The sequence below is a fragment of the Oxyura jamaicensis genome, chromosome 1 (genome assembly GCF_011077185.1).
Source record: "Oxyura jamaicensis isolate SHBP4307 breed ruddy duck chromosome 1, BPBGC_Ojam_1.0, whole genome shotgun sequence".
In the NCBI taxonomy this organism is placed as follows: domain Eukaryota; kingdom Metazoa; phylum Chordata; class Aves; order Anseriformes; family Anatidae; genus Oxyura; species Oxyura jamaicensis.
The window spans coordinates 140741971-140754766 of NC_048893.1; the positions used below are offsets into that span (position 1 = coordinate 140741971).

The following is a 12796-nucleotide window of genomic DNA, read 5'->3' on the forward strand; positions in this document are numbered from 1 at the left end:
GGCGGCGGGGATGACCAACAGGTAGGAGATGGCGGCCCCGGGGGACTCCGAGAGCTGAGAGGTGGGAGGTTCCGCCCCTCTGCCGTGCCAAGGCGATGCCGAGGACCCGTGGGTGTCTGGCGTGGTTTGGTGCCTGCCCCGCGCTTACCGGGCGGGGGGACGTCGGGGGAAAGCTCGAGAGTCCTTAGGGAGCCGTACCTGCAGGGAAAAAGGTTACTGGGGATGGGTTAGGGGAAGCAAAGTCTGCTCTGTTAATTGCCCGGCACTTCGGAGCCTCGCCCATTGTAAACGTTTCTCGGGAAGAACTAGCCCGAATCAAAGCCCTCGGCAAGGGCTGCACGGACATGGGGAAGGCTGGGGCCGGGGGAAGGGGAAGAAGGAGCCGTTCCGGGACGACCTGAGCCCGCCTCGTCCTTTTGCTGCTCCTTGCCGAGCCCCGTGGCTGCTCGCACTCTGCCTGCAGCACCCAGCGCTCCTCGGGGACGGGCAGCAGCAGCGAGCCCCGGGGTGCAGCCGCGGCACCCCCGCCACGTGGCGTGGGGCTGGGGGCGGCCCCGGGGGCAGCCAGCCCCCAGACGTGGCTCTCGCTGCCGTGCACGCTTGGAAAAGGTAAGGTGGCTCCGGTGTCCGTGCTTACAAAGGTAACTGCTTTTATTTCAGCCGCCTGCTTTCTTAGGGGGTTACAGGAGCACCCCAGCTGGGCTTCATTATGCCTTCCGTGTTATTCCCCTGTTCCTGGAAGCAGCCAAGGTGACAGCATTCGTGCTGCGGGTGCTCAGCCCCGCACAGGTGCTTCGCCTCCCCAGGTGAGCGCAGCCATCGCCTGCTTGGCCACTGCCCCGCTGAAGCTGTCGGTGTCGGGCCAGCGGCACTGCCACTGCACGCTCCCCAGGATGTGAGCTCAGCTACACCCCTGGCACCGCCAGAAATTTTGGGACAACGTCAGCCTCTGCGTGCAGAAACTTGCCGCGGTGAAGTAGGCAGAGCGTGCCGGCGGGGAGCCCACCTCCCTCTTGGCAGCACAGGGAGGAAGTTTCTGCAGCACAAAACAAGTGTGGTTCCTCCTGCGCCTCTCCTGGTATTATTTTGGTCATGTTGTCATATGAAGGACCAGGGGGTGGAAGGAGGTGAAGCCGCTGGACGTCAGTGAGGCTGTGCCAGGGCAGGAGGTGCTGGTCCCTGGGGGCGCGAGGCTGGAGGGGTGGTGGGGAGCAGCCTACAGGTCACTCTGCTGTGCTGGGTTCAGTGTAAAACTAAAGCCAAGGTCCGCATAAAATGCATTGTGAATTCTGAGGGGAGGGGATTCAAAATCAGTGCATTTTCTTGTTTTGACTTTGGGGGGAAAAAAACAGCAAAAATGCAAGTGTTCCATTTAAAATAACCTTTTCACAAGATGTATGGTGGTCTCAAAAGCCTCTGCATGTTGAAACTACTGAAGGATTCCAGATCTTGACTTTTTGTTCAGATTTAGGGAGGTAAAATAATCCATGTTTTGGGGAAGAAAACCAAAAAGGGAAAAAATGACTTGAGGTCTCCCTCCAGATCTGTGTATGGAGGTGGAGCAGACATCTGGTCGGTATGTTCTCTGAAATTCTGTTCTTTCTAACTTAATATATCTTTTCCACTTCATGGATGCTTTTTGAGCTCCAGTTGCTGCCACTGCTTTTGTTTCTGCAATGCGAAGAACTTGCAGGCTGTAACCTGAATGCCTGTAACCCCCTGGCACTGCTGTGGGAGCTCAGCGTCGGACAGAGGAAAGTCTTCCACGGGGGAGAGGGTTTTTTGGGTGGTGTGGGATGTGCAGTTGCGATGATGCTGGGAAGCAGTTTGTCACTCCAGATCGCTGAGTGTGCGTCCTGGTGCCAAGAGCTACTTGCTGTAATGCGTGCTTTTTTTATATTTGTCCTCAGGTTATAGATTCAATCAAAAATGCACACAGCATTCAACATATTAACGCAAGATGTAAGAAGTGTGATGCTTGGATTGAGAGTGCATGAGTTGTTGGGCTTTTTTTTTGGCGGGGGCACAGGAGGGGGACCACAGGCTGAGTTTTGTGGGCAGCTTTTCCAGCTGGTTGTGTTGAATTCATCTTGACGTGTTGTTGTTGGAATAAGTTTCTTACAGGATTCAGAGAAAAATATTAGCTTGCAGCTCAGAGCCTTTATTATCTTAAGCATTTGTAGTTTCCTAATGCAAACTAAGTTTTTCTTTGTATTAATAAATCTAGGCCAGTGTGCAGTCAAATACTGAACAAAGCAAGCTCCTCTTTATTCACAGAATACTTGTATTTGAGAAACTAGTGGAAACTCATTGGATTTACAGCTCTTGTTTGCGTGAAGCTGAAAACTCTGGGCACTTTATAGTGCTACTGGCTTTGGAAGGCATTGATAAGGCAAACCAGAAGCTGTAGGTGATCCTGGAGTTAAATCACAGCGATCTTTTTCTTAGAACTGTCTCTGGATGGCTTCCGCAGGGGAACCATTTAATGGCCCATAATGCAGGGAGCAACATCACTTGCATAGTTAACAAATTCTTTTTCAAGTTACAATAAAATATTTATTATCAAAGCACTTAAGGCAAGCTATTTCGCTCTTGCAATTGTGGTTTTGTACTGTGTTGGGTTAGACATCCCGATTCGTCTGTATTTTGTTCGTCCCAAATCCAAGTTTAAAGGTTTTTTGCTGTGTAGTTCAATGCAGTCTCTTACTGCGTTCCGGTGTGGGGACGCTTTAACTATTATTTGTGCTCAAAGCAGCCTGGCAGTTGGTGGGAAAATTACTTACGTAAGGTCTTTCCACGATGGCAGGTGCTGATGATGAGGAAAATCAAAACGACAGTTGTGTTTTGACAGCTGAAGTTGTACATTGTCTAAGCCATCCATGGTGTGAACGAGGCATATGTACGTGCTGTGTTGTTTTTGTCATTGTGGAGATGTGCTGCGGAGCACATCCCCGATACGGCTTGTGCACAGGCTCTGGTGTAGAGGCGGAAACGTGCTTTAAAAGAGTGAAAGAAGGATGGGAACGTCCTAATTCAGCTTGACAATTGGAGAAAGCAGAACAGAAGACTGTGCCCTGGGGGAAATACTTTTCTGCAAATTAGGACACTCCTTCGCAATTACTTCAGCGCTTCCCATTCCCGAAGTGTCAAAATCTTTATGGAAATGCTTACTTAAGTTCTTTTGAGCAGATAAAAGAAAGTCAAGATACTGTAATTTGCATGGCTGGTTATGTGTGCCTCAACAACCCCTTATGTGGGACAGTTTAATGGATTTGTCTCAGTGCGTAGAGACCGTTGGGGAATTCTGCAGGGCAGAAGCTGATGGTCTGTATAGGGGCAAGCTGTCTACGAGCCACGTGGACCTTGTCTCTACCTGAAACCACCTTCCTCCTGCACTGGGAAGTACGTAAATGGTCTGGAGCACCTCCCGTAGGATGCGTGAAGAAGAGTGTCATCACCCAGGATTAGTTTTTATGCTCTGCATTTGTCTTGTTTGTCAACCCCAGCTTGCATTAAATAGTTTGAAGACCTAAGTGTGCACCGGTGGATGTTCTTTTGATAAATCAAAACCTAAAGTGATGGGAGGAGTTGAGTTAAAATCATGGGGAGTATTACTCAGGTCATGGGTGGGGCTGACTGGAGAAACTAAGACTGTAATGACTTGATGCATGGCCTGGCCAGTCAGGGGAAGCGGCCGAGCTTAGAATTAAAAGGGTTTTCCATGTTAATGTGGTGGTTTACTGTGGTGAGGGGCACCGGGAAAGACCACAGTGAAGCAGCAGGGTAATGCTGGCAAGCATTTGGGAGGCAGCGACATGGCAGAGTGGCTCAGGCTTGTGCTGGCACGCAGCAGTGGTGGGGTTGGTGTGGGGGGAGAAGACTGCATGCAGAGATGGGTTTGGAAATGGCTCTGTGGAGAAAAGAGGGCTCTGTGAGGGTGCTGAATGGGTGGGCAGGGAGCCCTCCCCTCCTGTCCCCTCTCTCCCGTCCCTGGCATGCTCAGCCGCTGGCTCGGGAGGGAGAAACGCGGCTTGGCAGAGCCTGGATGCGGCCCTGGCAGGCTGAGGGCTGAATCAGCAAAGCAGCCTCTGCTCACAAAACCCTCCGGCGACGGGAAGCGCTCCGTCGTGAGGAAACGCTCACGAACTGGAGCGTATTTCGGTTCGCAGATGAAAACCATGCGCTGCCGAACTGCGTCGGTAGCAGGGCAGGCCCGCCTTTTGCGGCGGGGAGGCCGACATGTGTGCTAGATTAAAGCCCTTATTTTCGCCAGGCCCCACTGGTGAGCGGGGTGAGGCTCTCCCTGCGGTGATCGCTCCCCAGCCCTGGGCCTGGCCAGCTCCCAAAAGCAGGGGGCACCATCCTGGGCCAGGCCAGGGCTCTGCTCCCTCAGAGGGGGATTTTAATCGAGCCTGGGGAACTGACCCGGCTGGAAACTCAGGGCCAGATAGGCGGGCAGATGTATGGGTTGGAAAGGAGGTTTGGCTCAATCTGGGTTGACTCCTCTCAATCTTGTGAATGGTGGTGATGTTGGGTTGGAAGGGAGATAGGCACTTTGTCTGAGTGGACCACACAGCCACAGCCCTGGGGAGTGATGCTGAAGGTGGGGCTCCTGTGGGGAGCGGCTGGGGACCTGCAGAAGGACCAAGCAATGCTTGTGAGGCGCCTGGACCTGGGGTGGACGCAGAGCAGGAAAAGGGGCACTTCCACACCCTGTTGGACCGACCAGGGTTGTTCAAGGAGGCCTGCCCAAGGGAAGCCGCTCCTGCAGCGTTGTCACAGCACTAGGGTGCAGGCATTCAGCTTCAGAGGGAGCTTCCCCTCCCTGTGACAAGTAGGTTGTACCTAGGGCATGGAGAACAGCAATGTCTCAACACCAATTTAAATCTATGTAATGCTTGTCAGCATGGCCGACTTCAGCGGAATGTGGTTTGAATTCAGGTTTGAATGTGCCAGGGGGGTGTCTTCACCCCCTGCTTTCAGGCCCTGGAGAAGCCATTGAGCCATTGAAATAAATGGAGCAGCAGTCTCTGAAGGGGACTATGAATGGGACATGCCTGCGGCGCTTCTACACACCCCAGAAAACAATGGTGTTTTCTCCTCTCCCGTGCTTCCTTTTGTAAGTGTATGTATGCAGTTGCAAGAGAGACACAGTACTCCAGTTCTATTAAGGAATCGAAGTGGATAATCTTAAAGCTGCTGTTACCGAGAAAAAGCTGACTTCCGAAATCTTTGTTCCTTCATTCACATTTTTTCCTTTTTGTTAGCCAGCCTCAGGAAATGAGAACATTCTTTTGGCTTTCCATGCCTGAGTCACATCTTATATATATCTCCATATATATAAAAGAATATGTTAAAACATCTGGAGATGTTTGTTTCGAGGAGGTATTTGTTTTGTATTAGGGTCTCTGAGCTTTAAATGTTTGCACAAAGTTGGATGTTCCCAGAGATTCCCATACTTCTTTGGTTACAAGGATATGGATTCTGCTGTCAGAAAAGCCTAGGGAAATATGCTGGTGACTTAGGGAGCACACAAACAAGTAAAACCTTTAAAGAAAGTGAGAATTTGCTATTTTTTCTCAAAAATGTTAACTATCAAAGAGGTTGTTTAATATCACTTGCATCCAAATCTGTAACTGTTTGATGTCTGCCAAGCATACTTCAAAAAAAAAAAAAAGGTGTGATGAGAAATATTCCAGTAGCTATTCTCCTGTTTGTAAAAACAAATAATCTTTTAATTACTTCCTTTTTTTTTTTTTTCCTCTTTTAAAAAAAGCCTCTACACCCATCTCTGCCATTGGGTGAGCTGACCCTTGCTTGGCCCCTGCAGGGCTGCGAGTGGGCGGCGGGGTCCCGCTGCCTTGCGCCACGCTTTCGGCTCCTGCCTCCCACCGGGGTCAAACGGGGATCGTGAGACTTCTTTTTTTAAAAAAAAAGAAAAGAAAAGAAAAATCTGTTTAGTCAAAGCCAAGGCCAAATGTTTAACTTTGGAGGGGTGGATAAGGAGAATAAAGAACATTTCCACCCGTAGATGTTTAATGTCACTGCACTGAGGATGGGAGAGCAGTGATGGAGGGTGCTGCTGGTGACCCATGTGGAAAGCAGTGGCGGAGGGGTAAAACAGGACAAACCTCAGCACGACCAAGTTTATGGTTCAGATAAGGAACCTCTCACTGATTAAGTATTTTGATTATACCCTGTGTTTTCCTGTAGGTTTCTTTCATCTTTTATTGTCAATGGATTATAGTGGACTTACAAAGGACTAGCTTGTTGAAATGGCGGTATAAATACAATCCTTGGGGTATGTGTTATTTAGAAAAGTACTTATCTTCCTGAAAAAAGAACTACCTCTTTTTGCCCCTTCAACGAGCTTGTTTGCCATCGTGTATCAAAGAAGTGCGATTTCTATAACTGTATTAAAGAATAGTGGCTTATTGTTAATTGTTTAAAATAATCTCAGAGCCTGTGGGGCTTGTTCTTTTGGCTGATTTCCTGTTCATTGAGAGACTGAAGAACTGTTTCAGGTTCTCATTTGAAAAAGAAAAAGAAGAAAAGAAAAAAGAAGGAAAATAAAATTATAAAAGAACTCCTGGAACCAAGACAGTCCCTGGGGTAAACTCACAGATTTGCAACCCTGTAATGAATCCCCTCTGTTGTCATCTCTAACCAGCTATGGTTTCTCTTTTTCAAAGAGAAAAGCCCCTCTCTTCTCCCTCTGGCATCCAGCTCCTGTGACATCATCCCCCATTAAATTATGTTACCTAACGCCATCCGATGCCATGCTGGGAACTTGATGTCTTGGGATGCTGGTGCCAAGCTGGTTTGCCAGGCTGAGAAAAGCTCTGAAACACGGACATCTGTGGGACAGCTTTGCTGTCAGGGGAAGCAACAGAGGAATGATAAAATATTCCCGGTGGCTCTCTTTCCTAGCAGGAAGCCCAGGCTGCATTAAATCTATTGACATTCAAGAAGTTTAAGGCTGCTAATGATATCTTATTATAGAAGTTTTAGCACAAAGGTATTCTCAAGGTAGGCAGAACAGTGAAATAAACATTTTGTGTCATCTGAGATAAAGTTCATGTAGTTATTTTTACCGGACAGGTTTTGGTAACGTATGGCTGAGTAGCTGTGCAGTGGTTTGATTTGCAGAAATGGACTTGCTGCTAAGTCCATGAGTGCACAGGTAAAAAGATGCAGCACTGTGGTTTCCATGCATGTACAAAAATTAGCGCTGGACTCTGTAGAAGCAAAATGATGGGGAAGATGCTGGACTGTAAGCCACAACGTGGCCAGCAGAGCCGCTGCTGCTGTTGTAGTGATCATTTGGTGGTGGCCACATGGTGCTGGGAAATCATGGAATCATCTAGATTGGAAAAAACCTTCAAGATCACTGAGTCCAACCATCAGCCTGACCTGCCAAGTCCCACCACTGAGCCATGTTCCTTAGTGCCACATCCACACGTCTCTTAAATGCCTCCAGGGACAGGGACTTCATCGCCTCCCTAGGCAGCCCGCTCCAATGCCTGAAGAAATACTCCTCCACGAATAAATACTGCCTAATCACAGAATCACAGAATAGTCTAGGTTGGAAGAGACCTCCAAGATCACCAAGTCCAACCTCTGACCTAACGCTAACAAATCTTCCACTAAACCCTATCCCTAAGCTCTACATCTAAACGTCTTTTAAAGACCTCCAGGGATGGTGACTCAACCACTTCCCTGGGCAGCCTATTCCAGTGACTAACAACCCGTTCAGTAAATAAGTTCTTCCTAATATCCAACCTAAACCTCCCCTGGCGCAACTTTAGCCCATTCCCCCTCATCCTGTCACCAGGCACGTGGGAGAACAGACCAACCCCCACCTCGCTACAGCCTCCTTGCAGGTACCTGTAGAGTGCGATAAGGTCGCCCCTGAGCCTCCTCTTCTCCAGGCTAAACAGTCCCAGCTCCCTCAGCCGCTCCTCGTAAGACTTGTTCTCCAGACCCTTCACCAGCTTCGTAGCCCTTCTCTGGACTCGCTCAAGCACCTCCATGTCCTTCTTGTAGCGAGGGGCCCAAAACTGAACGCAGTACTCGAGGTGTGGCCTCACCAGAGCCGAGTACAGGGGGACAATCACTTCCCTGGACCTGCTGGCCACGCTGTTTCTTATGCAAGCCAGGATGCTGTTGGCCTTCTTGGCTGCCTGAGCACACTGCTGGCTCATATTCAGCCGACTGTCAACCAATACTCCCAGGTCCTTCTCTGCCTGGCAGCTCTCCAACCACACATCTCCCAGCCCGTAGCTCTGCTTGGGGTTGTTGTGCCCCAGGTGCAGGACCCGGCACTTGGCCTTGTTGAACTTCATACCACTGGCCTCGGCCCATCGGTCCAGCCTATCCAGATCCTCCTGCAGAGCCTTCCTACCCTCAAGCAGATCAGCACACGCACCTAACTTGGTGTCGTCTGCAAACTTGCTGAGGGTGCACTCAATGCCCTCATCCAGATCATCGATGAAGATGTTAAAGAGGACTGGTCCCAGTACCGAGCCCTGGGGGACTCCACTGATATCCAGTCTAAAGCTCCCTTGGTGTAACTTGAGATCGTTTCCTCATGTCCTATTGCTTGCCACCTAAGAAAAGAGGCTGACACCCAAAATGTGTTCTGTCCTTCAAGAAGGCCACCTACATCAATGAAAATTGTCTTCTGGTGTCACCTGGGTAGGCTTGAAGGATGCCGATGGTACTCAGGTCAAGCAGAGGATTTTTCTTTCCTGCGTTGAGAAATGCTCCTTGTTTGGTGTTTGCGTTACAGCTACTTACCGGTTCTCCCCACCATGTCAGGGGGAGAATAAAATGAAAAATGCCTGAATGCACATTTTCTAACACAGCATGAATCCCTTTTAGCTTAAGTGTTTGTAAAATGATCAGGGCTGTAGTTGCAGACCACAAGATTTTCCAACAGGCTTTGAAATACTACGTTGTACACCCTGTGCACATGCTTTAAATAATGATGTTCTTGTAGTTGGCCTTGAGGGTAGAGTAGAGACAGAGTCTACCTGAATTAGCTGGAAGGGGTTTCATAGTTTGACACGCTAAAAATATTTTCTGCATACCACGGAAATATCTCAAGTTCATCTCAAGTTCGTGCTGGATCTAAAGTGCAACAAACCAAAAGTATTTGTGCCATTGGTGTCTAACAGTTCAGACTGTAGTACTGAATGTCTCCCTAGTGCTTGAGTGGAAATGTTGCAAGGATGTTAACATAACTGCATCGACTGAAAACTTACTTCATTTGCCTTTTTCCTTATAATATTGGTAGAAAACAGGGAAGGCGAGTAGCTCATAATACTCGTCTCAAATATTCTTATCTTAAAGCAAACATTTAAAAAATTATAAAAAGGACATATTTTGGTTTTGGAAATTCATAAACAGAGTAAAAGTAATTCATAAACTAAGTAAAAGTAATTGGATTAATTTATTTAGTCTGAACACTGTATAGTCCCAGTCATGCAGAGCACTTGAGTTAAATTCCTGAGTTCACTCAGGTCAAGTTGTGAGTTCAAATTTTCATTTCCTTGGAGTCCAGAGTTCAAGTGCACGGAGCTGGCACGTCATGCCGCCTGAGGGACAGCGCCTACAGCCACTCTTAGTGTCCCTGACTCCAAGAGGAGTACATTAGGTTTCCTACAAGATACATAGAAACCTATCTATGTATTTACTTATAAATGTTAGTACGTGAAGCATTTAAACCAACCAAACAGGTAAAAGTTGCAGGAAAAAATGTAGATTTTTTAAAAGTGATTCTGCTCTAAATTATTCAATAACTTTGCTTGTTGTATGCAAGCAGCTGTTGCAATAGCATATTGTCTCCAAAATATTCCTAGTAATTGCCTAGTCAGGTATATAAATAAACACAGGATGCCTCTACTGAAGTCTTTCTTCTGAAGCAAAAATGCGTCAGAAAGAATGATTAGCATTTTTAAACCTGAGTAGATGGTGGTACTGCATCAAAAGTGCTCTGGTAAGTGGTACTTTGCTCCTGCCTCTTGCCTTCACAGGTCGTCACTGCTGGCATTTTTCTTTTTTTGTGTTGGAGCCTCACAGCTGCCCCTTGGCGGGGCAGTTGGCTTGGACCATAGCAGAAGCCCATGGCATTGCTCCCCCGAGCTGGGTTTCTTAGTACGTGACAGCAGTTAGAGCCCTGATCTCCAGAACCTCCCACCAGCCGTATCCCGATGGGCTCGGCACGCTGCGATGCACCATCTGCTCCGTATAAATGACAGAGGGGCAGGGAGAAGCAGTGACAGCTTCTGGGGACGTCCACATGTGAGGCAGTAGTCGGGAGGCTGACAAGGTGACATGGATGTGGTTGCTGTCCTGGGAAACTTGTCGGGTGCTGTTTTTTCTCAGTAGCACTGCTTTTTTATTTTCTATTTTTTCCTTATATATCACATTATCTTACCTTACCTTATGGCATGCTAGGATTAGGATGTTCAGTTTTCTAATGGCTCGGGCGTATCCAGTTGCTTCGCTGCTGTAAATACACATTTTCTGCACTAACAAGTGTGTGTTTTTACAGGGGACACCTTCAATACTTAATCGATCTGAACCACAACAGCGGCTTGTTCTTGCTCTCCAGCTTACGGCCACGCTATTAACCAATTGCACTAATCGATACGTGTGAGGGGAGAGGAAACTGCAGCTGAAGTCAGAAATTGTTAGCTTATTCATTAGCTTTTAAAGAGCCAAGCTGAGGTCATCTCTAGCTACCTGGTCGGCATGCTGCTGCTTGCTTCTCGAGCTCTCCTCAGAGTCACTTTCTGCATCGCCCCTCTGGCTGTGTCTTTTGGAAGGTGAGGCCAGGAACCCAGTGACAGTAAAGACTAAACTGGCCCACATTTTTTCCAGGAATACAGGGGTGTTTTCTAAGAACATAGAACTGATTTCTGCAAGGGAGGAAATGCAGCCACCTTTGAAAATTAAAACTGGAGGAATGTGGTTCAAAAGGGTTTGTCTGCACTTCCATGTGAAGAGGGAAATGAGCTGGACCACCAGCTGCATTCAGCATCCTTTTAAATAGAGCAGCTTTTGTGGGGGGATTTTAAAATGTGGGGGTTCCTTCTCTTTTGCTGCTTGACCAGAGGAACAAGTTTTAAGAATATTCTCCTTCTGCACCCCCCTTTTTTTTTGCCCTTTTTATCTGTATGAATGTCAGTTTTGTCCTCCCTGCCTCCTGTATCTGGAAAATTTGGGCCATGCTTGTTGGGAATGGATATAGATTTGTCCACCCTACGGTTTTATTGTGTCATCCCTTTTGCTGTTGCTGTTGTCATGTTCACTGTCTTTAAGTAAAGGGAGAGAGTTTTTTTTTAGCCCGTATGTGATCTGAATTTCTGGTTGTGAAAATAACCCTCCCCCCAAAAAGAAAGTTTTTCCAAAAATAGTTGTATTGATATACCTTTTTGCCAACTTCTGTGGTAAAAGTTGAAATGATTACCCATCAGAAATACAGGTGATTTTTCCCTTCCTCAGAATGAAGTTCCTTTCAAATCCTCGACAGTGGGGTGTGTTGTCTTCGGAGAAAATAGATTAGTGGAGCTTTGTGGCACTTCCTCAGGACTGCGTGCATACAAATAGAGAAGCCTGCACCAGTTTAAGGTAATATTTGATTATCTTCTGCATGTTGTTAGGAACACAGAAATACCTCAAGCCATATGTTTGAACACTTGTTGCTTAACATTTCTGATAACGTGTGCAAGTGCTGGAGGTTGGGCAGATTAACTGGTTCCGTGCTGGTGGATGGCAGCAAGTCTTTCCCCATTCCCGTGGAAGCCAACTGAAATTTTGCTCCAGTCACTGGTACTCGATTAGATATAGCAGTTCATAAATTGCCAAATGAGACAAAATACATACTAGTACGTGGAAAATTATTGTCAGTTTTGAAACTGTGCTTCTGTGTGTCAAGTATAGATAGGAAACTATCCCTTTTTTGAGTTAGTTTTGTCAGGACGGTACAGTAAGGTCGATCTTGTAACAGTTACAGCTCAGGAGGGTAGTTTCCTAGTCTGTTCTTTCTTGTATTTTAAGAAGAACAACTGCTTAATAGATAAGTGGGTGCAGCATGTTTGCCCATTTCTGTGCCCGTAGATAAATGCCTTCAGTTGAGGATATGTAGGTTGGCGTTTACGCCTGGCAAAGTGCATCTATTGTAGTTTTTGTCTCTATAACTAGTAGGGCTGTTTCAGCTTTTTTCATGCAAACATCTAAATTTTAATTTAAAAAATCATTGTTGCGTTATATGACCCTGTAGCTTCACTTATGCCATTTTTAAACAGATCCTGGCAACACCCTCTTGCTACCGTACATGAGTTTGCATAGCTTGGCAAGCCATCATGCAGATTTACGGGTGAGGAAGAAAGTGAAACCCTGGATCCGCAGGCTGTGGAAAGCGAGCCCGTGCAGGTCTGCTCGCTCAGGAGCTCGCCACCTGGGTGGCAGCCGGGTTTCAGTCTCGCCCGGCGGGGCATGAAAAAGCTGGGGAGAAATTATGCCAGCACAGAGCTGTTAGCGTGCGTGGTGAAAGGCACCAAGGGGTGGCAGAGCCGTGGCTTCTGCTTGCACCCACGTGCAGGGCTCTGCAGCATCTGTGGCAGGACACATTGGTGCAGAGAAGAAAGGAAGATAAGACTCAGAGTTTTAATGTCTGTCACTGATTTCTAAGGTGCCTGGCTTACTTGAGCTGCTTGCTAAACACTTCTTGTGTTACTTTGCATTGTAACAGTACTTTTCCAATGACATTAAGAGCAGCACATTAAGA

General features: G+C 47.5%; 1 protein-coding gene across 2 annotated transcripts in view; it reads left to right on the plus strand.

The window, feature by feature from the left end:
* Positions 1-6: 6 nt before the first annotated feature.
* Positions 7-12796, plus strand: part of LIMS1 (LIM zinc finger domain containing 1) — a 67097-nt gene continuing 54307 nt past the window's right edge. Inside the window, exon 1 of one of the 2 annotated variants that reach the window (XM_035317149.1) lies at positions 7-21. In XM_035317149.1, the coding sequence (XP_035173040.1) occupies positions 11-21 (11 nt within the window). In that variant the 5' untranslated portion in view covers positions 7-10. Of the gene's footprint in view, positions 22-1493; positions 1573-12796 lie in introns of those variants that run through there. The other variant, XM_035317160.1, reaches the window with a different exon arrangement.